The following is a 26,755-nucleotide window of genomic DNA, read 5'->3' as shown; positions in this document are numbered from 1 at the left end:
TGTACATTACAGTGGTGATTGCTACTGTAAAACTAGGGCAACAGTTCTTTCATGAGCATAGCTAATGAATAACTGCATAGCTTAAATCCAGATTATTTTGTGAAAATGGTAAATGACAAGAGAGCTTAAGTTTTTGTTGGTAATGATGTTGAAATCTCTGACATAATTTAATGTGTATATTTTTTTAGAAAACAGTTTATTCCAAGTAGAGTAACACTGAGCCCTTTGTGCAGAGAGGCTTATAACATCTGTGTAGCCACAGCTGCAGACGTGGGGTGGTTTCAGCTCTTTCTCAGATCACTGATCTTCTGCTTAATGCTTCTTTCCCTCTGCAAGTCACTCTCTGAATTCCAAGAACTCCTAGTTTTGCTTTATTTGTTAGTAGGGCTGCAAAAACCTACACTATAGCATCTTATCCCATGTGAATTCCTGAAGCATATCTTATTTGTTTCACTGTGAACCACAGAGTAGGACAGTCTGAAGTAACTATGAAGCAATTGTATTATTTTCAGCAAAGTATTTATAGCATGAGTTTTTTCTAAATACGTCCTCAGAAAACTGGTAGGAATACTGGCAAATGTTTGTAGCAAAGTAGTGTCTCTTCAAAGTTCCTTGGGGAAGGAGGATTGTGTGGCATCACAGTCTCATATTATCTACAAGTATGAAATGTTAAATCACGGATTAGGAGCCCTAGTTCTTTAGCTTCATAGCAGGATATAATTATTACTCTGTATCATGGTCATTTTCTTCCTGTCACAAGGCAGCGGATGGCTGCCAAGAGTATGCTTTTTAAGTATGTAAGAGTGGAAAAGCAGACGTCTTGTATACAGTGTAATCACACTTGTTACTGCTATGAATAGCATTAGGGAATGGTCTTTAGCAGCTATTTGCCTTTTTTGAAAAACATAGAATTGCATAAAGCAAACACAGTACCAGATATTTCAAATTTTCTGCAGCACCCACTGAGAACTGGGACAGTCACTGACTGAGGTTGACACTTTGGAAGGTCTAGCTGCACAAACAGCTGTGCCGCTTTCTTATTTGCTTGGTTATGACAGTTTTTCAGTTTATCCACATGCCAGGTTTTCTGCTGCTTTTCTAACAGCTGGCTGGTTACAGTAGCTTTCAAACCACCTGCAAGATAGGTAATATGACATTAATAATTTAGTCTGCATAACTGAGGCTTGCAAAAGAGCAGCTGAGCTGGGCATCCTTCCTGAATGCTAAATGTTAAGCCTTTAATCATCCAGGCATTCCTAACGAAATTTTTCTATTTGTTTTTAGGGATGACAGTAAAATAAAGAAACAAGATGCCCCAACCCCTTGTGCTCTTCACTGTGGTAAGGATGGGCCAATAAGAAATGGCCATATTGGGCAGCGGCCACCCTCTATCAACCCTGAGAGACTAAAAGATTTTGGTGAGGAGGACTACCTGAACGGGGATGTGAAGACCTGGGAAATGAAGATAGTGAGCCATAACGAGGAGTTGCTTGGGGATGCCCTTTCCCGAATCCCTCAGTCAAGCAGTAGGACCAGCCCGTTGAGCTATAACAAGCTGATTCGATTTGAAGACATTAGTGCGGCAGCTTTCAAAATCCAGTGCGGTGTTCAGAAGACACCCTGCACGGTAGGGAGTTTTTATAGATTGGCATTCTCTAAATCTTTCCTTTTTTTTTTGTGAAAGTTAATCAGAAATGACCAAGGAGCATGTGTTAGTTGGAGCAGATACGTCTGTATAAGATGACTGACGTTCATATTAGTTGTCGTCATCTGTCAAAAATAATTTTCTTCTTATCTATTCACACTAACATAAATCCTCAAATATTGCAGTGACCTGTAAACAAAGGATAAATGACATTAGGCATAGACTTAATGCACTGTGATATTATGTACCCAGTGAAAAACACTTGCTACAAGGTATCTGTGTTGAAGACCACAAACCATCAGTGTTGGGGTAAGCAGTCTTGTGGGAGGATCTCATTTGGAAACCAGTCCGCATATTCTGAGAGTCTGAACGTAACACTTTCTTTCCTAGCTGGCAAAGCTGGCAAGGTGGGATACATTCTGCAACTGAGTGGTTCTGCCAAGTGTCTTTTTGAGAAAACAAGGACATCAAAGTATATACACATGCACCTATCAAACAGTCTAGGTGTGAAAATGACTGAGACACCCCCACTGTAAATGTACAAGTATTTGATAAAGTGTAAGGGAAGTACAGTGTCTTAAGCTATTTAATTCATAGTGTATTTCTACTGTTGGGAGCTCTTCTTGAAGCCTATTGTGGGCACTCTGTGGATAATCTCCTCTTTTCCCTGTAGAGGGTGAAGGGAGTCTTTGCCAGAGGGCGATTCAGATGGCAGCCTGAGAAGCACTCTCTCAAGGGGCCCATCTCTGTCACTCACCATAGAGGGTCCCGCTACCCTCCCTGACTACAGTTTTTCTTTCTGGCCTGCACAGGGAGAGGAATATGGTGTCTGGGCCACTTGGTGAAGTTGCCTTGTGTCCATGCTATTTGGGGCTAACCCCTGCTGGAGCAGATTGGTTGGGTCTGCAATACACAGCCACTGCCCTGGTTCCCAGATGGTGTCCACTGGCCTGGAGACACCATGGTTTGTATTCAGTGGTTTATCTGCTCAGAGTTCCCAAAATAAGGTTAACTGTGGTTTTTTTTTTTTTTTAGTATAATAGTGAAGATGTGTGTGTTATGACACAGGGCATGGTATGAGCATGTCTGGGGCTGTAAGGTGGCACAGAAAGCTTGCAGGATAGTGTTGGCTGGAGAGTAGGCACTCAAATTCGATGCCTTATGCATTCGTAGTATTTGTTCGGAGTGGCTCAGAGTAAACGATCCTGCCAGCTGTACCTGGCTTTCCTTTCAGAGCGATAAAGTTGGCTTGCTCAGGAAGGCAGCATGGGAGTGCACAAACATATGCGCAGCATGGGTGGTGAGGGGCCTAGGGCCTTGGAGGAAAGAGGGAGCATACCCAACTGGCCTCGTCATCACGCTTTGCATCTTTTGTCACCAAAGTCCACAGACGGTGTTATGCCTGAGAGCGCACACAGTGCCCTAGACAGAAGCGTTCATGCTTTGTTTGTGTGGAGAGACTATCCCAGGAAGAGAAGATGTGCGTTTATATTGCAGCTAGCGAGCTGGGAATTGCGAGCACTGCACTTTTCCGGCAATTGACAACTCTGGTCATACTTGTTAGCTGGGTTTAATACTGCTTTATAGAGGTAGGTCAGTGGGCAGGGAGAGTGGCCTGGCTTGATTTGCAAAGCAGACCTAGCTAGCTTTGTGCCCTCTGATAACCTGGATCAGCCCTTCCCTGCAGCTCACAGCCACGTGCATGTCTGCCAAGGACCTGTAGGATACTGCCTCTGTGAATCGGACAGTGCGAAACTGTGGGTGCCTTGGCCAGGTGGGTCATTGCAGGACCTCTCTCACAACCTCTGCTCAGATGGATCAGGCCAACAACTCAAAACTAGCAGCATCTGTATCTCAGACCAATCACACAAGCCATCTGCTTGCTCACAAAGTATTGCTGCTGCTCTAAAAATGAACCAGCCAACACATCCTAATGTGGGAAAAGGTGAGACTGCATCTTGGACTCCATCTTCTGCTCCGGCAGGTATCCACGTAATGTGAAATTTTTCATAAACTGGCTATGCTGCTGCTTACAAATAGTTAAATTCTCTTTGGACAATTCATACCATTTATTCTTAGGCAGCATTGCCCCTTAACTTAAATAACTCATTTCTCCTGGGTGTCCCTGACAGATTAATGCTGCACAGTTATATCCCCTTTCTGCTTTCACTGTGCCAAGCTAAACAGGCTAACTTTCTTTAGCGTCCTTTTATGAAATACCCTCTTAGGATGATCATGCTAGTGGAAAACCTATCTCCCCATTTGTTTTAGTGTGAAAATAGCCTGTGACTGTTGCTATTCAAAGTAATAGTTATGCAGAAGTCATTAGCATATGTTTCATGCATTGATTCTAAAGGAAATTATTTAAAGCACAATGTGGTGTCCAAGAAAGCATAGATAACTTTTATTTTATCTCCTCATCATTGAGAAATAAGACCCTCTTTCAGATATGTTTGTTTGGATAAAAAAGCAAGCATGGCTTGCAGTTTGCAATTTGATTCCTAGTCTTCAAGTAAGACCATGAGTGAAGCGCCCTGCTGGATCCTTGTGCAGGAGCGTGCCTGAAGCTGAGACATGGCACGATGAATGATAGTAACAGACCTGGTAGGGGTTGTGGCTATAGGAAAACAAGGATTTTAGCATTAAATCAGACACTTGCTTTGGCTACCAATGTAGGGGCTTTGAATGTTGTGTTGTGTTAGCTTTATGGATGCCACGTGGAGGCTGCACTGTGCTGTGTTGTACGTTAGACACAGTATCTCTAGTTCCTAGATAGGATCAGGGTGACAAAAGGGGAAAGTTATAAGCAGGTTCACTGAGTCTTACAGGGTCACACATCAGGTCAGTATAGCTGAAGATAGCACTGACATCACCTCTCCTCCTACTGGTAGAAGTAATTGCTATATTTAGGCCAGATGAAAAAGCCTCAGTTAAAGGAATGATTTGAAGCAGAAAAGGATAACCTAGAGTTAAATTATTGAGTATCAAAATTTAAAAAAGAAATATCTGAAGTACATCATTTCTGTGGTAAAGAGTGACTTAATGAGGCATATTTTTAAATGTAGGAGCCTTAGCAACTTTACAAAGTCACAGGATTAGTCTCCTTAAAGCAATTTTGTCATTGTTCATTACAGAATCCAAGATGCTCTGCAAAAGCAAATATGATAAAACTAATGTGAAGAACCAATAAAGTAGTATTTCTTTTCCAGTGGTCTTGTCCTGTTTTGCTTAGGCATTCTTCACAGTTTAGGCTGTTTAGGATAGAAACTGTTTTCCTACTAGTTTACTAAGAACTTTCCACTCTTTCAGTTCTGCAGCCAGATTTTCACAGTAAGTGAAAATCTTTGCTCCTATGTTTGCAGGATTTTCAGAAACAACATAGAGAATGCAGCCCCACCTATGGGTGAGGAAGTTAACAAATGTTTGTAAATCCACTAAAAAGCCTGGAAACATTCATTTGAAATATTTAGTTTAATTGCATATTTGTATTTTACAAATATTTATATGTTTAGTTTAATTGAAGCAAGTACCTGTTTCAGGTATGTTTAGTTTGCAGAAATACTTAACACTCTGAAAGTCCCGCAGTCTGACAAACATGTTGTAAAACTATTCAGGTATCATAATTACCATATATGACACTTGCATACTTTTTGAGAGAAATATTTAAAACATCTTGCCATGCTGTCTTTTAATCTATCTCTTTTTGTGACTTGCCATAAACAAGGGCTTGATTCCCTAAATCCACAGGTCTTCACTCCCATTTGCAGCCAATGGAAATTGGGTTCCAATTCCACAGGGTTGCTGTGTCTCTAGTTCATAAGAGATTTTGTTTAAAACTCATGTTTCAGATAATATGGTAATAGGAAATGAATATTACAATGCTTGTGGTGACTATTGTAAGGTAAGAAATGATAAAGGTTTGTTGTGGGCAGAAAATTCATGCATTTGGATGCTGTATTGCATGTACTCTGCTTGCTAATCCTCTCAGCTCAGGGATCCTTTCTGTTCTAAACACTGAACATTTTCAAACAGCTGCTGCTTACATTTGAAATCCTGGGAAATGCTTCTTGTTATTTCCATCAATCTTCAAATGAGAAATGTCTTTGCTAATGTTATACCATCTTTAAGGTGCAAAATGGACAGTAGTCAGTGGTGAATTGGCAGCTGAAACATAAGCAGAGTCATATAACAAAGTGGGATTAAAAGAAGGAATTTTTAACTGCTTTTGTATCTATTGGGAGATAGCCTTATTTCTGGCAAGTGCTAAGATATTAGACCACAGGGTGGTTTCTGAAATAATTCAAAATGCTTATTTTTATATCTAAATTTGGTTGGTAAGATCAAAACCAGAGTTATTTTCAGAATGCATAATGACATGGGGCACACATTTCACTACTGCAAGTTTGAAAATGACTTCCATAAATCACAAGAATCTGGAAGGTCACAGCACGCTGTCACGTATTTCCAAAGATATGGATTATACAATTTACTCTGTGGAGCTCACACATAGCAGTCACATACCTGCCTAACCAATGAACTGATGGGGTGTGCAGGAATGTTTTTCCATTTTAAATACATCACTGTAATAATATTTCTATACTCCAGTATTCTAGGCTGTCAAAGCAGTACGGACTGGACATTTACCTGAAGAAAGAGTTTCTCCAGTACACAGGATCTGTGAAGGAACGAGGTGTACTCTCTTTTCTGACATCATTGCCTCAGGTATGACAAAATGTCCGTGTACAAAAAGAAATAGATCACTTCTGCTTCACAAAAGTTGAGCAGAAATAAAGCTAATCTTACCTGTAATGTTCATAGACTTCCTGTGTTTCTTCACTTTTGAACCACTGTGCTGACTAAGCACATAGATAAGTCTGCAAATACCTGAATGTAAAATATTTTACTTCTTTATTTACGCTTGACAAATCTGCTGGATTTTTTGATGACATGCTTAAAAATATTTGAAAGAAGAGTTTGCAAAATGTAAACTTCAGCATTTTTCTGTGACATTTGGATGAACATGTTTTTATATGTATTATGGTTCTGACGTGTTGAAGTGATGACGAAATCAAGTCACAATAATGATGAGATGAATCTAGATCACTGATGGATTTTGTAATGAATTTCAATATCATTATATGACTATCTTCTTTATCATTTGTTGTAGGAGGTTATTGAGTCTCTGCAATAATAATAAAAGCTATAATTGGCATGATATGGCAGTTCAGAAACATTGGTTATTCCTGCACTTTTGCAATATGAATAATGAATAATAATTCCTTCTATTACAAAGAAACCTGAAATTAAATTATTTCCTATAGGCAGGGAAGAAGGACCAGATATTGCTTCTTTTGGAATTAGCTGGAGTTTTGCAACTAATTCCAGCAGAACAAGAATTGAACTTAGAGAAGTAAAGGAACAGAAATTGAACTTATACTGTCTTAGCTCTGTGTGTAGGTCCTAAGATCACCTAGACATGCATATACTATATCATAATATCACAATATGATCAGGTAGTACAGGAAAAGAAGGCTAAAAGTCTAGTAGGAGGAAGTCAGAACACTAGAATGATCCAAGATGATATGGGACCAGTTTGTGACACTACATAATGTGCAATAAACCTGTTTTGTAGGATCAGCAAAGAAAGGGGGTGATTGTGGCTTCGGACAGCAACTTTTCCATGGCTGTTGCTCATCATGCCTCAGAGCTCCATATTCCAGTGTTTGTCATCATGTCAACCAGCACTTCCCCTGCCAGAGTGAAAACGTGCCGTGAGTACGGTGCCATGGTTATCTCCTATGGCACCACAGCCAAGGATTCCCAGACACATGCAAGAAGGCTGGCACAGGAGAACAGCTATCTCTACCTTGAAGAGTAAGTGGGAAGTTAGATTGATTAGAAAGATTAGATTAGATAACTGCATAGTTCTGCAGAAACAGTTACTTCCCTGAGTTGTCATGAACTTAAGATTTGATCCAAGGTCATCAAAAGGTTTCTCCTACCTGGAGTTTGGGCAGTTATATATTTTCAGGCACAAATCATGAACCTCTCTGTAACAGTTTGAGATGGAAACTAAAATGAAACACCCTCCCCTCCCCCAAATTAGACAAATGTCCTGCCTGGGAGTGATATGGGCTGGTATGATACTGCATACCATGTTAATTCTTTATGATACCCTGTCAGTATGCATTGAGACTAGCATTCATTTTTGGTCTCTCTGTTTGGAGCAGGGTCCTTAACCTTTAATGCAAACGGTTCAGTGACATCGTGTAAGGCAAGGAATGATTAATGCTGTAAAGATTTTTGCATATCTCATATGACTGACAAGACTGGGATTCTGGCTTGAAAGAAGGTGATTAAGAGGTGACTTCACTCATGTGTTTAGAGTAGCTAAGGATGATTATAAATTTAAGTTTGTGAACTACCTGAGATCATTGAATAAGCCAGATCTGATAGAAAGAACAGGAAAAGACAGGCAAAAATTTTTAGAATTGCGCTGCTTTCCTCCTTTCCCTTTTTTTCTACAGTCTCCTATGCCTTTTCCCTCCCTTTTCTGTTTTTCTTACCCTTTTCCAAGTAAAACCACCAAAAGGGTGGAAGGGGTGAATCATTAGCATGACATAACCGGCAGTCGCTCTGGTGCACTGGTTGGACTGTTAAACTCCTTCCCCATCACCTCCTCTGAGCGGGGCTGATCGGCCGCTTCCCACTTGTACGGCACCTTCTGCAGTGAGTCCCCATTCTTGTTTGGCTCTTGGGCACTACTACAATAAACATAATAATACTAATGTTTAAGGTAATATTCCTTAGAAAGAGCATCATAGAATGAGTAGAATGGAGAAAGTCCTTAGTTCTTTCCCAGTTGGTTTATCCATATCCAGTTTGTGTGGGAAAAGCAGTACTAAAAACTCTACGTTTCAATGACAATGTCAGCTCTGTCAACAGCTAGTGATGGACTGGGCTATTTGACATACCTTGTCTGTCACCAAGGGCAGAATCTTGTCTCACACCGAGACTTTCAAAGAAATCCGAGGGAATTAAGTGCCCTAGATCCCACTGAATTTTAAACACATTTAGACTCTTAGACAGCTTTCCATAACCTTGTGATTTCAAAATTGCTGTCAGCCATTTTTCAATAGGTGTGTTAACTGCCAGCTGTGTTTCATCACATATCACATTTATGCACTAGAACTAAATTACCTTACTGTAATTCCATGGTTAATCTTCCCCTCTTCCCCAAATAGTTCTTTATTTTACAGAAGGCAGATTCTCTAGGTTCATAAAATTCCAGGGGCAATGCATGTGAAGGACTAGCACTGAAGAATTCTAAAAGTACATGTTACAGTTAATAACATCTAAGCTTTCTGATTTACTATATTCCAAGTTACAAAAAACAGAGATGTTCAGTCTATTGCTATGTTTAATTAAAACCTAAGTCTTCAGACACAATTTTTTGCATTCAAGACAGGGGAGACCAATATTACATTTGTGAATCTTTTCATAACAGGATACCTGAAACATGATTTCTCAAGTATAGCTTGGGAGAGCTTTCTCAGAGAGAGATGTGTGTATGTGTATAGCCAGTCTTCTTGCATGTGTGTGTGCACCACACTTTGATCTGATTTGACCAGCTGATCTCCTGTGCTTTAGAATGGAACTTCTGAAATGAAATTCTATTTTATTCTATTTTGTTCTATTCTATTTTATTTTATTTGGAATCATGTCCTGTCCTGTTTCTAGCTTACCTAAAATCTTCAGTGATTTGTTCCTTAGCAGGTGGAAAAATCACAGTAATGCTTTTCCAAATATCAAAGGCATTCCCAGGCAATAAATCTGCACTGTTATGGGGTTGTTCTTGTATTAATTACTCACTGGATAGAAGAAAAAAAAAAGCAAGAAGTGAATGGTCAAAACAATTGGAAAGATCCAAACCCCTGTCCTGTTGCAAGCTAGTACAGAAGAAATCCCAGAGCTGAAGCTTATCTATTAATCACGCTGGTGACAATGTTGCTCAGAGAGAGAAAGGTGGCTTCATGGGATCTCTGGATTTCCTTAACCAACAATTTATTCTTTCTTTTCTGAAGTAGACACTACATGACTGACTTCTATTTTACCTGTAGCGTGTCATGTCCTGTAGTTGGGTGTGTCAGTCTCAGTTCTCCATATTTCTTGAGTGCAATTAAATACTGAGTTAGGAAAGCCAGCATGCAAGCGTTCAGTTACCGGAGGGAAACTTTTTATTCAGTTGCAACTGGAACTGGAAGTTCCAGGAAGGAAATGTGATTTTTCAAGTTGGAATTCAATCATGACGTCTACATAATTGCTGGTCAGGTAGCATGGATTCAGGACTTCATTATATATTTAATCTGAAGATAGGCCCATAAAGTGACACAGTACCTCTGGGAGAATGTGAGAGAATGACTGGTTTGTGAATCAGAGAGTGAAGAGTGCTACAGATTGAATTGCACACCTTCCTTGAGTATCCTGTTTTTTCCTGTGTAACTCCATATCCAAATACTGATCAGACCTGTCCCTTATTCATTTGTGATCTCATTAGTCTGTTGCTCTAGGAAGCCCAGCTGGTACCCTAAATTAGGAGAACAGAACCTAAAAAGCTATGTCACGTCAAACTTTGACTCGGAGACTGAGGCCTCAAGACCCATCTTGGATTGCTGATTGATTGCTGATTTAGAAGGCAAATGGCGAGATTTCTAGCTCTGACTCAAAAATGCTAATTTAAAAATACAGACTTTATTCCTCCTTCTTCCTGCTTTCTTCTTCGTTTGTTCCTTACATTGTCTTTCATGGCATATGATAGTGAAAGAGATATGTTTGCTAACAGGATTAAAGGAGCACAGCTTCTTAGTACCTGAATGCACTCGGTGAAGTAAAATAAGTGAAATCACTGGATCTGTAATTCTGTTTGGTTATCCATCTGCCAGAAAAAGCAGAATGTACAGGCACCCAGAGGTCTCATATTTTTCATTCATATATCATTCTACATTTACACCTTTGCTAACTTTTAAATAAAATCCAAAACAGCTTTTAGAAATAGATATGTCAATCGTGTGACTGACTATACAGTGGACTCTTCTCCAATCTTTTTTTACTCTGTTTGTCCCTATTCTGCTTATTAAATTGCCTGTGCCTTAAAGTGTTTTACCAGTAAGTATTTTGGCAGACTAAATGCTTCTGTTATCCTTCCGTGAGGTCTTCCAAAGTAATGTGAAGGTATCAGATATTGGCCCTGGACTGTGGAAAGACTTAACTCTGTACTAGTCTGTTTGGTATCTATGAAAATTCCTTTTTATCAGGAACACTAAATTACACTTGTAAATAAAGATAGAAGATCTTTCCTGTCTTTGCTTTTGGTTTTGACTACAACATTTAAAATTCATGGAGCTTAAGGAAGTAATGGCAAGACAAGAAGGACTTTTGTCCTTTTCAGATCTGTAAATACCTGTAGGAGTATTTAGATAGGGGATTACGTGCTCTTCAGCCTGCTGGCTGTTTGGCAGGCCTGATCCAGGCCAGATCGGATTGTGAATTCTTGTTGATTGCTGATTACTGCTTTAATCCCAGCGTTCCCTCCCGCACGAAAACTTGCTGTCCTGTCAAGCCCAGATGACTGCTGATTCCGGTATCTTGAAATGGTTGCTGACTTGATTGTAACTGAAGGATTTGTGCCTCTGTTTTTCATATGATTTTTGCTCTGGCATCAATTCATTTTTGCAATTTGGTTCTGCACTACTTTGGAAAGAATCAAAATCAAAGCCTGTGATGGTCTGCTTGATGGCAGTGACCTGTTGTATTGCCTCTTGGCCTAATGGTGCTGGTGACGTACTCTCACGTGTAGCTTTTCTGTGAATCATATCTTTAAAGAAGTAGACCGAACTATTATTGCGTTGACAAATGTGAACTCTGTGAACTGTGTCTCTCCTTGCCGCAGGGAAGACAGTGCTGTCTACCTGTCCGGGCTGGGAACTGTGGGACTGGAGATTTATGAGCAGGTGCCAAAGCTGGATGCAGTGATCTTCCCCGCAGGAGGGCATTGCGGCTTGCTGGCAGGGTCGGCTGCTGCACTCAAACATCTCGACCCACATATTTCTGTGATTGTAAGTTTCCCTTCACCTTTGAACTGTCCTATTTTGACAGCTTTCGCCTCCTGCCACTGAGATTTCCAAAAGGCACTGGTCGCTGGTGATACACAGGCAGAGTCTGCGCGTGCTATGGACAGGGGCCCTCTGTGTCCATGGTCTTTGCCCAGGAGAAGTGTATCTGAGCGCTTGGGAAGCCTGCTGTCTCTTGGCTGGTTGGCTGGATTTAAAAAAAAAGTATGGGAACGCTCTTCCAAAACAGATCAAATCCAGTTCTGCATTTCAGATGAATTTCTTATTGGAAAATTTTGACCCCAAAGAAGTCACAAGATAAGTTTAGTGACAGCATAATTATTTTGGAAAAAATCTCTTTAAAATTTTTGATTACTGTTTTGTATTGTTGCCATGGCTGGGTGACTTTCAACTTTAGTGCAAGTGCTATTTTTTCCATTTTGTTTTGAACACTTCAGGAAAGGTAGTGTTACTTGTGATCTAAGCTAGCTGACTTCAGCATGCTCAAGAGGGATGTAAAGGCCCATAACACAGTACTGCTGTCTTTATATACAAAAGCACTGTTGACTTACAGTTGGGGACTTTCCTGCTGTAATTTATAGAAGAATTTAATATTGTTGGTAAAAAGGAATCTTTTTCTTTCTGGAAGGTGATAGTAATTAAGTTAAACACCAGATTTCCAACATAATTCTCCCACTTCAAAAGTGATAAGGAATGAGCCAGAAAGGAAGAGGTGGGAGAAAAAACTTTGGGAACTTTATACTAATCATGGAATGGATAATTTCACAACCATGAAATAGTAAAGGGATGCTTGGTCAAGGTTTATTTTTCAATCAAACTTTTCTGTAAGAGATTTTTTAAAATACTATTTTCATTTTTTTCCCTCCCATTTACTCCTAGCTGTCATCTGGTATTTGGCAGCTAGATTACATTCCTCAGTATCATCTTCCATTTCTTTTGTACTATTGAACAATGAAATGCTTACACGGATGAAATTCTTTTTGCATTTTGTACTCATTTTTAATTTACTCTGAAATTTCTATTGAAATTTATTAAGAAAAAAGTTCCTCATCCTTTTTAAAGCTGAAGCTATATGGTGTGTACATTTCGAACATTAGTGAGTTTCAAATTGACTTAGTGTTAATTCTAACAGGAAACTTTGTGCAGCTTTTTTGCTATCCACTCTGGTGGTGACTTCTGCTATAACTTGACCAATAAAAAACTGACATCACCTCCCTTCCTCAGGGGGTTGAATCTGAAAGCTTCCCCGTGTTACAACAATCGTTAAAGGCTGGCCACCCAACTGAAGAACAGGCCTGCAGCAGTCATCACTTTTATGGAGGTAATAGAATGGATTATTCTTTTGGAGGTAAAATAAAAATTGTAATTGATTTCTCCAACCTGATCATAGTCTTTTTGAGTTAATTCAGTTCAAACATATTTGAATGAAATCTAATGTTGAAGAATCAGAATTTAACTCATGCTGTAAGAGCAACTTCTGACCTGTTCCCCCTTCCCTCAACACTATTTCCCCCAATACTATTTCCAGTGCACATGAAATGTTCAGGCCAATACTTAGAAATAAGAGAGTATTTATTTGACCGCTGTGCTCACAAGTAGTATCTTAACAACTGTGAAACACTAATTTCTGCAAAGGCAGAAAAATCTGGTGCTTAAATATTTAGTCTTAGAAAACTGTTTTTAGAACAACAGCATTTATAAACATGGTTCAGTTGGTTTTGTATCATTTGTTCAGAAAAACTTTGCTATTAAGCAAATTAAGAATATCCTGTTTACCTGATGTTCAAATCTCTTGAAGTTTTGGATTAAATGGAAGTTTTATAGACAAACAACTTCTTGACTCTCTCAGTAATTCCTGCCTATCTCTACTCCCTTTTGCTGACTGTCCTGCTGCAGCTTACAGACCCTGTAACTTTTAGTTCTTATTCTCTAATTCAGGCCTCATTGTACATCATGTGTACGGTTCCTCGCTCAGTAAGACTGTGCGGGTAGAGAATCAGAATTTTCCTAATGGAGCCTAAAACGGCAAATTCCTTCTGGGAGATCTTTGGTCTTTTGTTACCAAACTTATTTTTGTCACACAAAAATCAAATAACTTAAAATCATATAATAGCAGTATGCTGCACTCACTTTATTTTATTCTATTAAGGGCACAAAATAATGTCAGAACTCTTAAAAGGAAAATGCTGAACATGTCTAGAGCAGCCAGCTTCTTACTTTTGTGTTTTGAAATCTGCAGATGTGAGTGGACCTTGCTTTGGCAGCAATTCTTTGCAGCTGACTGGGAAACTTGTAGATAAAGTTGTTGCTGTGAGGTAGGTGAAGAAAAACAGTGCAATGAATAATATTGTGTGAACATTGTTGTGTATGAAAAATGGGCTGTAGCAGGGTATGGTCTTCCTCTTCCTCTACAGTGAGAAGCAGCTGGGCAGAAGTTGCCATGGTGCACACTCTGAGGGCCCGGGTGGGCAGTGTGCCCTTCATTCCAGGAAGGGGCCCTGCAGGCAATGAGCCCGGTCCCACATATCTCACTCTTTGGCTGGAAGAAGTATATGGGTGAACATTTCACCTACTGCTCGTATTCCCTCATCCCTCATTCCTCATTCACCTGCTGCTAATATGTTAATGGTCCTGTTGCATTCTACAGCACTTGATGGCAGCCTTTGGAAAAACTCTTCTAAATCTTCACTGAAAGGCCCAGTTGGCAGAATACCCCCTAGAATTTAACTGGAAAAATGGTTCTAGTAAAAAATGCTGTCCTGTCTTTCAGTTAAGAGCATGCCTGAGATGCACATTCATCTCCAGCAGCACAGCTTTGTATAATGTAGCAATGGGGTCATTACCTGACTGGGAGGATAGAAGGAATCCCTTAATACATGAATGTATTGTTTTTGGCTTTTGGTAGCTGTTTTGTTTTGTTTTATTTTGTTTCGACCTAATTCTTCTGCCTTTAGAGAGGAAGACATCCTCATTTCGATGCTGAGATTGCTGGAGTATGAGCGAGCCACAGTTGATGCAGAAGGGGCAATTGGGCTTGCAGCTTTAATTGCTGGGAAGCTGCCAGAGTTGAAGGGTAAAAGGTAAGGCAGCTATTGCAAACACAGAGCTTAGCAGGGAGCTGAGCAAAATCATGGGCATGAGTGCGTTTTTCCTTGGAAACGGAGCTGAGGGAGAGTGCTCGTTTTAGAGTGACAAGGCAGTTCTTGCCCCTGAACTGGCGATGGGCTCATCAGTGACACTTACTTCAGGCTGAAGAGACCACACACAGCTCCAAACATCGGATAGATCAAGACAAATGTCAGCCTAGAGACCAGGCAAATATGATCCTTTTCCTGTATTCTCAAATGACTAGGGGAAAACCCATTGCACGCAGATGCCCAAGGCCTGGTCACACCTGCCAGGGCAGTCACCAAGGAGGGCATGCTGCTGTTGTCAGTCTGTTGCTTCCTCTCATTCCACATGTGGAAATCATCCTTGTTGTCAACGGGACCTTGCCTCCTGTCTAAGGAAACAAGTTGTGAGAGCAAGCAAAGAAGCCAGGCTTTCACCTGCAGTCCCTCAGTGACACCTGCCTCTCAGCCCTGAGAACTCTTGCCCAGATAATCAATGGGATTACCCTTGGGCTTAAAGTTAAACGTGTGGGTAAGCGCCTTCTTGCATCTGGGCTTGAGTATTAGTGCTTAAGCGGATTGAGCCTTGGCTCAGGGCATAGCCCAGAATGTATTTAAACATGCATAGACTCGAAATAAAAAAAAATTTTCCATTGCACAGCATCACACACTAAAATACTACTGAGTGAAGCAGTTTTTCAGACTAGTACAGCCAAGGCAGCAACAAACTTCAATTCAGTACAGCTAAAATAAATGGGAAAATGTACAGGATTGGGTTCAAAGAGGTCAGGTTTGATTCTGTAGAGAAAGATATCATGGACTAACCATATGACTTTTCATTTGCTCTTCAAACATTTCTGTATTCACTTTCCAATGTGGAGATGGATTTAATTAGTGGTTATAGGAAGTCTTGAACATATATGTTATCTAACTGTTAAGAAGCTGAAACTCAGAATTTCCTTTCCAGAGAAAAATGCGGTCACATTTTTAAAATCTGAAACAGACTAGAATGTTTAAAAACGCCAACCAATGTACAGTGAGGAAAAAAAAAACTTTCAGACAATCTAACGCATCCAGCTTCCAGGGTCCCACTTTGCTCCTTCAATGGATACTGAGAGCCAGGAGCCACTCTGAAATGTAATATACGTTTACCAAAGGGCAATCCTAGCAGCTGTTAAGCTGATACTGAATACAGTATCTGTGATTGATGATTCCTTTGCACAAATCTCTACTAATCAAAAATCCTATTTTCTCTCTCCTTTCAGAGTGGCAATTGCTATATGCAGTGGAAACTTGGAATTACATTTGCTGCAACAGTGCATAGCTCGTGCCCTGACCCTTGACAACAGAGTGTGCAGGTTTTCCCTTGTGCTTTCTGACTGCCCAGGAGACATTGCAAAGTTACTGGAGATTCTGGCTCGGGAGGAAGCAAGGTAAGTCAGACTTGTAATAAGGATAGATAGTCACAGAGTAGCACAAAGATTATTAAAGATTTGGATGGGTTTCTAAATGTCATCTGAAGGAAAGTCTCTAAGTAACTAAATTAGTCCATATTTTTTTTTTCTTGCATTATTGTAATTCATATTTCAGAAAACCTTTTTTCCCCTTCCTTTTTATTTCAATGCGCAACATCTTTGCATCTTTGAGGAAGTATCTAATACAGAAAACAGCAGAAGTAGTTACTGTCCAAACACTGAAATTATTTTGCAGTGACAAAGCTAGTTGTGATCTCTGATTTTCCTTTATTTCATCTAGAGTATTGGATATCAAACAAGAACACTTGTTTGTGACATCTGAGCTCTTCACTGTTGAGGTAAGGTAAAATGCAGTTTCAGTTCCTCTAGCAGTACTGATCTCCCCGAGTTTCTTCTGTTTTCCTGTATCTCTGTGTGGAATTTTGATGGAGGTCAACAGTGAATACAGTTCACAATGTGCACAGTGATTTTGAGAGCAGTGTGACAGATAATCAGCAATCTCTTCTGGGTCGCACATCATCTTGCCTCACCAAACACTTAACAGGCATATAAATAATACAGGACCTGTTTTACCTGCTATTGCAACAATCAGTGAAATACTCCAGCTGTTAACATCGCAAATTATCAAGTGAATAATTTTGTGCGGGAAGTGATGAGCAAGCTACAGCACCCATTCAGAACTGGAAGAGCTAGCTGTGTAGGCTGGCTGTAATTATCCAAGATCAAATTGCTTTAAATCGATGTGGATGATACCCTTACTCTTAAGGTATCCTCATTTTTAACTAGGGCCTCAGTCTTGTACCTTGTCTGTAAACAGCACAGAGCAAGGTCGTTATTCCAATGATGAGTATTTGATACAATAACAGTGAGGAAGTGTTACCAGCTAATGTCATCTCTTAAAGGATCATTTGTTTCACAGCATATCTCTTGTTTCAACTGGTTTTGCAAAGGTGTGGTTCCACTGATTTCATGCTACTATTGTCCAAGCCTAATCTGACTGAGTTTGTGAAATCACAGGTGGCAGTGTTATAAAAGGGTCAAACTTGGGATCTTTGGTAAACTGACTCACAGCTGGAGTTCTTACAATAAGACTAATGAATAAGCAAGTTGTTCCATGTTGGTATTTAAATATGAAGTAAATTCACTAAACTCCACAACTGCAGGAGTTCCATATTGATTCCTGTATTGGGTATGAATTCACCTGGATGCAAGGACCTGCTCAGCATTTTCATTTGCAGAAATAAAGAATACATTAAAGATTACTGTAGCAAAGGACTGCAATGCAGTTCATGAACATCCTTCCAAGCATGCTGTTAATAGTCCTCTGAAGTGTCGAGGACTAAATCTACATCATTCTACTACTCCAGTGTGCCATGAAGATAGGCCAGCATGCTCATTTAGTTGCTTGTGGGTAACATGACACTGAAATCGGTAGACAAATCTTTCAGATTCATAAATAACTAATTTAACTCTGATAAACCTTTTTTGACTGAAAGCTGGGTTCTACAAACCCTGTAACTCTTCTAAAGAGTTTTCAATGTAATTTTTATGAAATAAGGCTTGTGATTTTTATTCATGCTACTAAGTAAATTAAACTAAATCTACTCTCTTAGTCTTTTGATTGACAATGTTAGAAAAATTTTCCGTTGCTATTGCAACCTTTGCCATTAGACAATTTTATCAAAATCTGTAGCAAATACAGTCTCTGAATTTAAAAAGTGTCATGTACTACTATCTACATTTTAAACACAGTCTATTTTCACTGACTATCCACTTCAAGAATCTGACACCGAGTTGCGCTACAAGAGGGTTGAAGGGAGGAATTTGTGTCCCTGAATAATTTAATTGGATGTTGGACTAGCGTGATGGCTTTTAACTGGTCTGTAAGAGGCTATTGGATAATTAGATGTGAGCTACAAAGTAGTGATCCAGATTTATAGACCTCAGTGACTTTGCAGGTGGTTGTATCTGGTAGTGAATCATGAAGCTTTTGCTTGAAAACTAGAACAAGAGTAGTCAAAAAAGATAGCATATCAAATTTGTCTTTAAGCATTGAAATGAATTTGCTCAAAATCAAGATATAAAAACATGCATATTTTCATAGTAAATTTAATTCATATGGGGGGGTTGCTTGATTTTTTTTTTTTGTTGTTTGTAAGAACCACAGCCTTGTGTCAGCAAAGCATTTTAAGCATATACTATTAAAGCAGACCTGCAAAGAACTTTAAATCATTTTGCTCAGTGTAAATCACAGCACGTTAAGTTAAGCATGCATATAAATCTGGATCAAGAACCAGAATTATTGTGTGTACAATATACCTGTGTTGAACTAGTGGTAACCATAAGAAAGACATTATAGCTGTACCCACTCCACTCTAATACACACTTTTGACTGTGGATATAGATTAAACATTAGACAGAAGAGTGCAGTAAGTGTAGTGGCTTATTTCAAATATTAAATCAGTCCTGTCAAGATTGTCATCTCAGTATTTAATCATCCTTATGGATTTATCCTTTCATTTCCAAGGAAGAGAAATGTGGCTTCTATTCACTGCTTGTCAGGGAAATGAAGGATTTTTTTCCCCTCTGGTGAAACGCCTTGATAGATTAGTGTTTGTTCATCTGGTGTATGCTTGGAATGCTCTATGGGAAGATCTTTGCTGATAGCCCGATTTCATGAAGTAGTAATGACTTTCTAAAAGGATGCTTTGTGTTCAAATTACTCTTTTGAAAAAAATCACTTTTGGAATATTTCACTAGTGAAAACAATTTTTAAAAAGGGAGGGGAAACAAATCTTTTTTCCTTGAATGGTTTATGACTACATTAGATTCAGCAGCTGCTTAATGAAGTGGCTTGTGCAGTGGGACAAGCCCAATGGCTGGTCCCATTTTTTGGAAATACATGAGAGTTTCTTTCGGATACTTCCTGTTCATATCTCTAGATTCTCTTTCCTTGTGGCTCATACTGGGCTTCTGTCCTGCAGAGGACTGCAACTTAATGCACTCTGGAAGCAGCAAAAGCTTTACCAGGAGCACATCTATCTCACTTTTACATGAGCAGTTAGGAAATGGCTTCCAAAGTCCTAATATTGAAATAGATGGATAATTTTCTCAGCAGATCACCCTTTAGAATAGCACGTCTAGTAGGCCCTTCACAGTTTACAGCTCTTGAAGCAGTTTGGATGGCCAAGCATATCTAGACAAAAATAAAGGTCAGAGAAAAGGGACAAATCAGCCAGCATCATCATCCAACTGGAGACAGAGACCTTAAGGATTACCCAAATTGTGGGATGAAGCTACAGTTTGCCTCTGTGATCCTTCCCTATCCTTTATCAGCGATGTCCCTCAGATCCAAAATGGGAAAATTTCTTGCTTAAATTGCTTCTATCTCCAGACCTCTTCACAGCTATTTACATCTCCTTCATTTCGTACTACTATTGACTCAGAAGAAAAGTCAGTGAACAAAATCAATAAATGACTTAATAATGAAATGAAAACCAGTCTGTGTTATGAAGCAGTGCAAGGCTATGCGATAGGTTAACAGCTTGCCTGCTGAAGGGTGGTCCGATATTTGGGCCTCAAGCAACTCAGATGAAAGAGAGTGTCTTGGAGCTCATCAGGTTTCTAGAAAAGACTTCTTACCACCAAAACCGCCATGTACATGGCCTGGTGGGGAGAGGAGAGCTCCTGGGGCAGCGCAGTGAGGGCCACCAGGGGCTGCGCCCGGCAGACCCCTCCATCCCACCCTGCCGAAAGTCCCCAGCTGTCCGAGGGCCTCCTGGGACTCTGCTCAGCCCGGGCTTGGAGCTCCTCAGAAGGGACTGATGGTCAAAACAGCCTCCATCACATTGCTTCTCCCTCCGACTGTGCAACCAAATATTAATTCATAAGCCAAATGTGGCTTCCTCTTTGTGATAACATCACGCCGTGTCCCAGCGCTGCGGCGTTCCCTGGCTCACCTCGTGCAGTGTAATACCTGCTTTTACGTAAGGTTTACTCACCTTAGGCCAGGAGTCATTAAATTGTTCTGGTGTGTTCTGATCAACCTCAGTAAATCCCTTTGGGCCAACATGCATTTTGTAAAAGACCAGAGGAGAATATTGAGGACTGGAGTCCCCAGGTGCCAACATGTTCCATATTACTGGCCTGTTAAGAGCAGCACGGGAATGTGCAGCTGTCCAGCTACACGAGGGTTGCTACCGTTCCTAAAGCATTTCCCGCACAACCTTGGGCAAGCCGCTGTTTCCCTGCTTCGGTTCCCCATCTGCAAAATGGAGACATTTGGAGTGCAAAGTCAGATGATACATTTTTTTCTGAGAAAGAATTCAGTAATTTTCTGTAATGGCATCCCACCTATATAGAATATTATACCCCAATTTCAGAAATAAGAAACAGAGTCTGGGGAGGCTGTGAGTGGGCCTGTTTGATTTTTATCTAAATTATGTAATGCTGTGATAACCTGTTTGTGCTAGGGCTCACCAACGTGAATACAAGAGTTTGGAAAAAGATACGGGCTCAAGTTGCACAATTAAGTAACACATGTGGCAGCTGTTAGCTCTTTCTCAAGCATTGCATTGCTCCGACTGTGTGGGCTATCTGGCAGCTGATCCCTGCACCAGAACTTCACATGCTGCTGTCAAATAATCTATAATGTGCTGTAACCTACACTGAGTGTTTACTAAGTAATTTAGAAAATTCCCCAGTTCTTTTTAATAGAAAGCCTTGCTTTGTTTATAGAACTGAAACTAATGTATAAATAAAAATATGGACTCAAATATAAATATATAATATAGTAAATATAAATAAAAAATTAAAGTTGTCTTTTCTAACTCCAGTGATTTGTCTGCAAACAAACCTATATTTCTGTATCACAAATATTCAGGTTTTTTAATCCCCAGAGATCAACAGCTTAGAAGAAGAGTGTGAATATGGTATCTAGGATTAAAGAACTGGAATACAAAGGTTCAATGAATTAGACAGGAATAAATGGGACATAAGGAATAGTGCTAGCTGGTTAGTACCTGTCTTTACACTGAGCCTGGAAAAGCACAAAAAAATGTAAATATTTTGAATGAACAATGCTACTCTCACTTTCTCTGTTCTCTAGCATTGACTTTTCAGGTCCACCTGATGTCTTTATCTGCACAGACAGCCTACAACAAGGGAGTAGGCAACAGGGAGCTGAGAGGCACACAAACTTGATTTTGACTATCCAGAAAAATATGATAAAAGGCAAAGTGCCCAAATGTGAGACTTCCAGATAAAGGGGAGCTGGGATGTCCGTTCTGTGGCCTGAATCACGCAGCACAGAACTTATTAAATCTCCTCCATTTGTGAAGATACAAACTTTCCTCTCTTTGAAATGGAGCTAATTAATTCCCATGAATAATTTAATTTAGACATATCCAGATTATGTTGGTGTTGCACAGAGTAATAACTTTTGTTTGATCTTTTCCATAATCTTTTTTTAGCCTTTGTCCCTCTCCTTCAACTATTTCTAGTTATCTTTTCTAGTTATTAAATAAAACCCATGAGACACAAATATTCAGCAAAGACTCTTCTGTCTTTCATTATTTATAGGCCTGCTATAAGAAACAGGCTAGCTAAACCCCAAGGCTAGAATCAATCTTTGGATTACTTGCCACAGAGAGTCAAACTCCAAAGCAGTAAAAGATCCATCTGGCTGATTATTTTAACAATGCTACAGAAACATATCTTTTTTTTTTTTTTTTTAATTCAGCAAATAAGACCTAGAAGCAAAGAAGTGCATAAAAATGTATTGTTTTTTTGATACACAGGAAAGAAAGATCTGTGGTACAAGCATGGTCCTGACGTCAGTGAGAGCTCTGCTGGATCAGAAAGCCTATGTCTAGTGTTAGTATTGAGGGCTTATGATTTTGAACTATATCTAAAGCTGTAGTTGCCCACTCATATTCTCTCTAGGTGTCATGGGTTATCATGTTCTCAGTTTAAGAAACATTAGGCAGTAAGTTTTGTCATTGCTTCTTAAATAAGACCAACTTGGAGCATTTACCAGCGTTTAGCTGGTCAGTGGGTATGTAACCTCTTGTAGAGGGCATCTAGGTGAGTACCTATCACCTGCTTGGGAATATGAGGATTCTCCTGTTGGACACCCATGTAAATCACATTCCCTGGGTGAAGTGAAGAAGAGCGAGGGGGTCTACAAAGAGATATAAAACTGCAGTGGAAATTGTCTTAATCTGAGCAAGAAAGCAAATTCCCACACTTTACTTTCTTGCCTTCCTTGACTTTTGGATCTGTAGCTGTTACAAAATGTAGACTGGTTATCTGTTTGCTCCTCTTGTGAGTAAATGTTCTCTCTTACTTTATTAGGCAAGTGTAAAAGATCAGGTGAATTTCAAGAGTTGTTTGCTGTTGTTGCTGTCATTTCATTTATACTACACTATAACATAGTCATGGCAGTATCGCATTTGTGTTAGACACTGTGCATGCACGGAACAAAAAGACAGTATTAGTCCAAAATGCTTACAAGCTCTCTGGCTTCAATTTGTCCCGGTCTATCTGGCTTCAATCACCAGCAGAAAGAAAAGGGCAGAGAGGAGGATAGCTAGCTCTGTAAATCCAAATTCTTTCCCATGCTTGCTCCCAGGGCAGAGCAACTGCTTGCTGCCAAATATTCAAAGCTGAACCTAGCAAGTTCAGACTAGTTCCAAGTGCAACGATTGATTTGCTCAGGACAAAACAGATGCAATTGCTGCGGAGGAAAAAAAGGGGTTGTTTTTTTGGGGTTTTTTTTAGTTACAAACTCTGTGAGAGATGAATATGTACTCTTGAAAATATGACTGCAAAGCTTTGAGGATTTTATGCTAACCATAGAACGGAAAATGGGTGCTTTGGTGCCTTTAGATACCTTTCCTAATCATTGTGTTCTCTCCTCTTCGCTCATTATTAAGTAAGTCTTTCTTCTGTGACTGTCTTTTTCTTGTGACAAAATCCAGCTTTTTCAGAGGAGCAAGAAATTGGCATCTAATCTGTGTTCCAAAGATTTTAGAAAAATTAGAACTGTGTTCAGAATAAGCCACAGACTTACAAAAACATATCAGAAATGTGGCTTATTTCATGATGAATATTTAAGAAGTTTTAGTTAATTAGAATGAACTCATAGTTTTTTAGAATAATTTGGAGTTAATTTTATATCCTCTCATTCAGTAGTTTGGTTAAAGGTTTGTTGTCATTTTAAGCTCATTCCAGGAAATATGAATTCACAAAGTTCTGATTTAGAAATGGCCTCATAAACATATCTGAGTTAAGACTAAAAGATTTTTTTTTGCCTTGTTTTCTTTAAAGGACGCAGTTCTGATAGGAGCATTATACGTGGCATCTGCCTCTACTAATCCACCCTAAAGTTATCATGACTCGTTTTTCTTCTCTGTTCTCTGTAGATATGCCTGTTGCAATAAATTCCCTGCTGCTGCACCCTGACTCATCTTGGATCCTTTCCTCACTAGATTTCCATGTTTTTGTGAGGCTTTTTTTCCACGTGGCACTTTCAACATCAGTGATAGTTCCAGCAGGAGCAGAGAGGACTGAAGTTAGTGGTCTAAATTTTTGAACTATAATTTCCAGTATGCACCATCACATTGGTGCCTCACCTTTAGCAGACCTTGGTATATTTATCTCACATCAAAGGGGAGCCCAGATTTTAGAATGGTGCAGTAGAGATGTGAGTATGTAGAAAAGATGTATCAAAGAGGAATTGAAAAAATGGCATTGAAGTTACTGTCTCGCGTGGCTAGCATGACAATAGGGTTGTCAATAATGCTCACAGGGAAAAGTAAAGACTAAAAGGAAAACTATCAAGTTCAGGTTTGCCTGGGTTTAGTTTGATTTAATGACAACTATAATAGAAAACTAGAAGTGATGCAACGAGCAAAGAACACAATCAGAAAAAAACGGGTGAAAGTTGTGTAAGTGATTGAAACCGGCCAGAATATTACAGGGACAAAACAGCAGTGGGGGATAGGTCCATGGGAGAGGAGAGGAGAAATTAAAAAGAAGGACTGAAGGATGGAGATGCTGGAACACAGACTGCCCAGAAATGCAGAAATCTGCTGCGGCAAGAGTCAAACACGGGTGAGACAGCAGCAGCAAAGGGTGTATTCCCCTGGGAACAGAAAAGAAAAGCTGCTAATGGATGATTTCAGAGAGGCCTGTTAGGGACAGCAGAAAACTATTTGCCAGGAGCCAGGAGAGGATCAGCTTATCTCCTTCAAACTTTGAAGGCACTGGAGTGGGGCTGTTGGAAGGTCTGCAGATCACCCTGAAGGACTGGAAGAGCTCCAGAATTTCTGTCATAGCAGTTTTCTTACCTGCGTAGATAGGGAATGCAAGGTCCAGAGTTTTTATGTTGGCTGATCATTTTGCTTTTAAGAATGTATTTTAGGATTTAGTTGGAAATACCTTTGTCTGAGAATGCTGCCATGTCTTTAAGAATGTTCCTAATTCTTTTCCCAGGTCACCTGCATTGTAGAGACTAGAGACAAAATCCACACAGCTCAGCTGAGAAATGCTCTCCTGGAACGCTACCCAGCAGTGAAGTGGACTGAACGGTGATGAGCAAAGCACTAGGGAAAGTGCTGAGGCTCTTTGACAGATATTTCACAGAGCACTAACCTTGAGGCATTCAGAACAAACATTATCTTTCAAAACTGAAAAGTTAGCAAATAGTTTCAGGATATTTATTTCCTGTTCAAAATGTAGTGAGTGTCCTTGGGAGTAAAGTTAAACTCAAAACTTTAGCTTAGCAAAGGGAAATTTTATAGTCTCTACTGGTGTTGAAATTCGATAATGCATTATCAGCTGGCTATTTGGATTTTGACTAGTATGTAGAATGTAATGGCATTCAATAAATAAACAGGGAGAAGGTATTTTTCTTTTCTCTATCTGAATATAGACCTCTCAAAGGTCTTTTGATTTTCATGCCCTGAGTTAAAGTAAGTAATGTAGCTTCTTCTGCCAGAATTTGCCATATTACTAGTTATAGTCATTTTAAATTCTCAAGCCAGAAGCAGCTCTTCATTTGCTGAATCTGCTTCAGGAGGGGTGGGTGGGTGGGTGTGCGCACATTTCTGTTTGCATAATATCTTTTCTACCATGAGGAAAAATGCCAACAAAATGCAATTTAAAAAAACCCTTTGAAAATAAAAGCCAATACTTCATTGTTTTTTTCAAGGGAAAATGAGCCTATTTATAAAGTAATGTTCCAAAAGATGTTGCAGCTATAAAAAGCATATTCTGAATATAATTAGATCTCATATGCAGAATACAAATGCAATTCTTCCCCCTGCTTTTTGACACTCAGGGTAACAAGCAGCATGTAAAATGGCTGTTTTCCTTTATAAAAAAGGACGTGAGTTTTGTGGCTAGCATTCCACTGGTCATCTTCATCTGCCTAAAACAGATTCTGTCCATCTCACCTGACAGATTAAGTGCAATGTTAAGAGTGAAATATATTTAAAGACCACATATTAATAAGCAAAGACAGCTCCAGGAGAAGAGGAAGCCTGAGTCTTAGGCAAGTGGCTAATGCAATTAAGAAAGAACACTTTGACCTGAATACCATTTTCATCACTAGAGACAGAGACCTACTAATAAGGTAGTATAGTGGGATGGCAAGAGATATCAGAGAAACTCAGTCCCACTTCTAAGTGTACATAGCTCAGATGCCTTTCCACTTGGGCAAAATTCAATTTACAGTCGGCTGCAAGAGAGCCAATATAAACCATTGCACTTGTTAAATTTAAGCAGGATTGCCCCAAATTTTGGTTGTAGGTATTTTAATGAGAGGTCCTAATCCTGTCTCTAGAATATCAGGTTGATAATTAAACGCATAAGATAGATATGTATTTAACAGTGCCCTAACAAAGCCCAGTTCAAAATCCAGTAAAAAGTCAGAGGGAGGGTTTCCACAGGCTACGTGAGATCAAATCATTTGAGGTCCACATGCAGAGCTGGGCGAGCTATTGTTAAATGTCCGTGAAACTGAACTTTTATTATAGCTTTTGGTGAGAAAGGTGCTGCAAGCCCATAACAACTCTCTATTGCTTCCATATTAAGATTTATGAATGGAGCTGCCATTTTTGGTCCCCCTCAGTAGTTAGGAATGTCCTTGCTAGTTTGTTTGCTTTTGTGGTTTTACAGTGCAAGATTTCTGTCTCTAGAGCACAACCCCAAAATCACAGGTGGAAGAGTGGAGGCTCTCATGGTGGGGGTGGGGTATAGCTTTCTCTGCCCCCTTGTGATTTTAGTCCAATTGTAGGCTAGAAAGAGCATCATATAAAGCATTTCAACAACCTAATCAGAGGATCCTTATGGACTACAAAGAACGAGCTGCACATCTTATCTTATGTATAT

At 39.7% G+C, this 26,755-nt stretch overlaps 1 protein-coding gene across 1 annotated transcript in view; it reads left to right on the top strand.

The window, feature by feature from the left end:
• The window catches only part of LOC136992414 (L-threonine ammonia-lyase-like), a 31,911-nt gene extending 6,651 nt beyond the window's left edge, over nucleotides 1-25,260 (top strand). Inside the window, exons 3-12 of the mRNA XM_067299511.1 lie at nucleotides 1,285-1,627; nucleotides 6,251-6,367; nucleotides 7,278-7,519; nucleotides 11,595-11,760; nucleotides 13,000-13,096; nucleotides 14,015-14,090; nucleotides 14,730-14,855; nucleotides 16,151-16,318; nucleotides 16,641-16,698; nucleotides 24,857-25,260. Of these exons, the coding sequence (XP_067155612.1) occupies nucleotides 1,285-1,627; nucleotides 6,251-6,367; nucleotides 7,278-7,519; nucleotides 11,595-11,760; nucleotides 13,000-13,096; nucleotides 14,015-14,090; nucleotides 14,730-14,855; nucleotides 16,151-16,318; nucleotides 16,641-16,698; nucleotides 24,857-24,955 (1,492 nt within the window). The 3' untranslated portion in view covers nucleotides 24,956-25,260. The remainder of the gene's footprint in view (nucleotides 1-1,284; nucleotides 1,628-6,250; nucleotides 6,368-7,277; nucleotides 7,520-11,594; nucleotides 11,761-12,999; nucleotides 13,097-14,014; nucleotides 14,091-14,729; nucleotides 14,856-16,150; nucleotides 16,319-16,640; nucleotides 16,699-24,856) is intronic.
• Nucleotides 25,261-26,755: the final 1,495 nt, after the last annotated feature.

This window comes from Apteryx mantelli, chromosome 7, assembly GCF_036417845.1.
Source record: "Apteryx mantelli isolate bAptMan1 chromosome 7, bAptMan1.hap1, whole genome shotgun sequence".
In the NCBI taxonomy this organism is placed as follows: domain Eukaryota; kingdom Metazoa; phylum Chordata; class Aves; order Apterygiformes; family Apterygidae; genus Apteryx; species Apteryx mantelli.
Note: the sequence above shows the minus strand (reverse complement) of the source record. Positions and strands in the feature narration are given on the sequence as shown.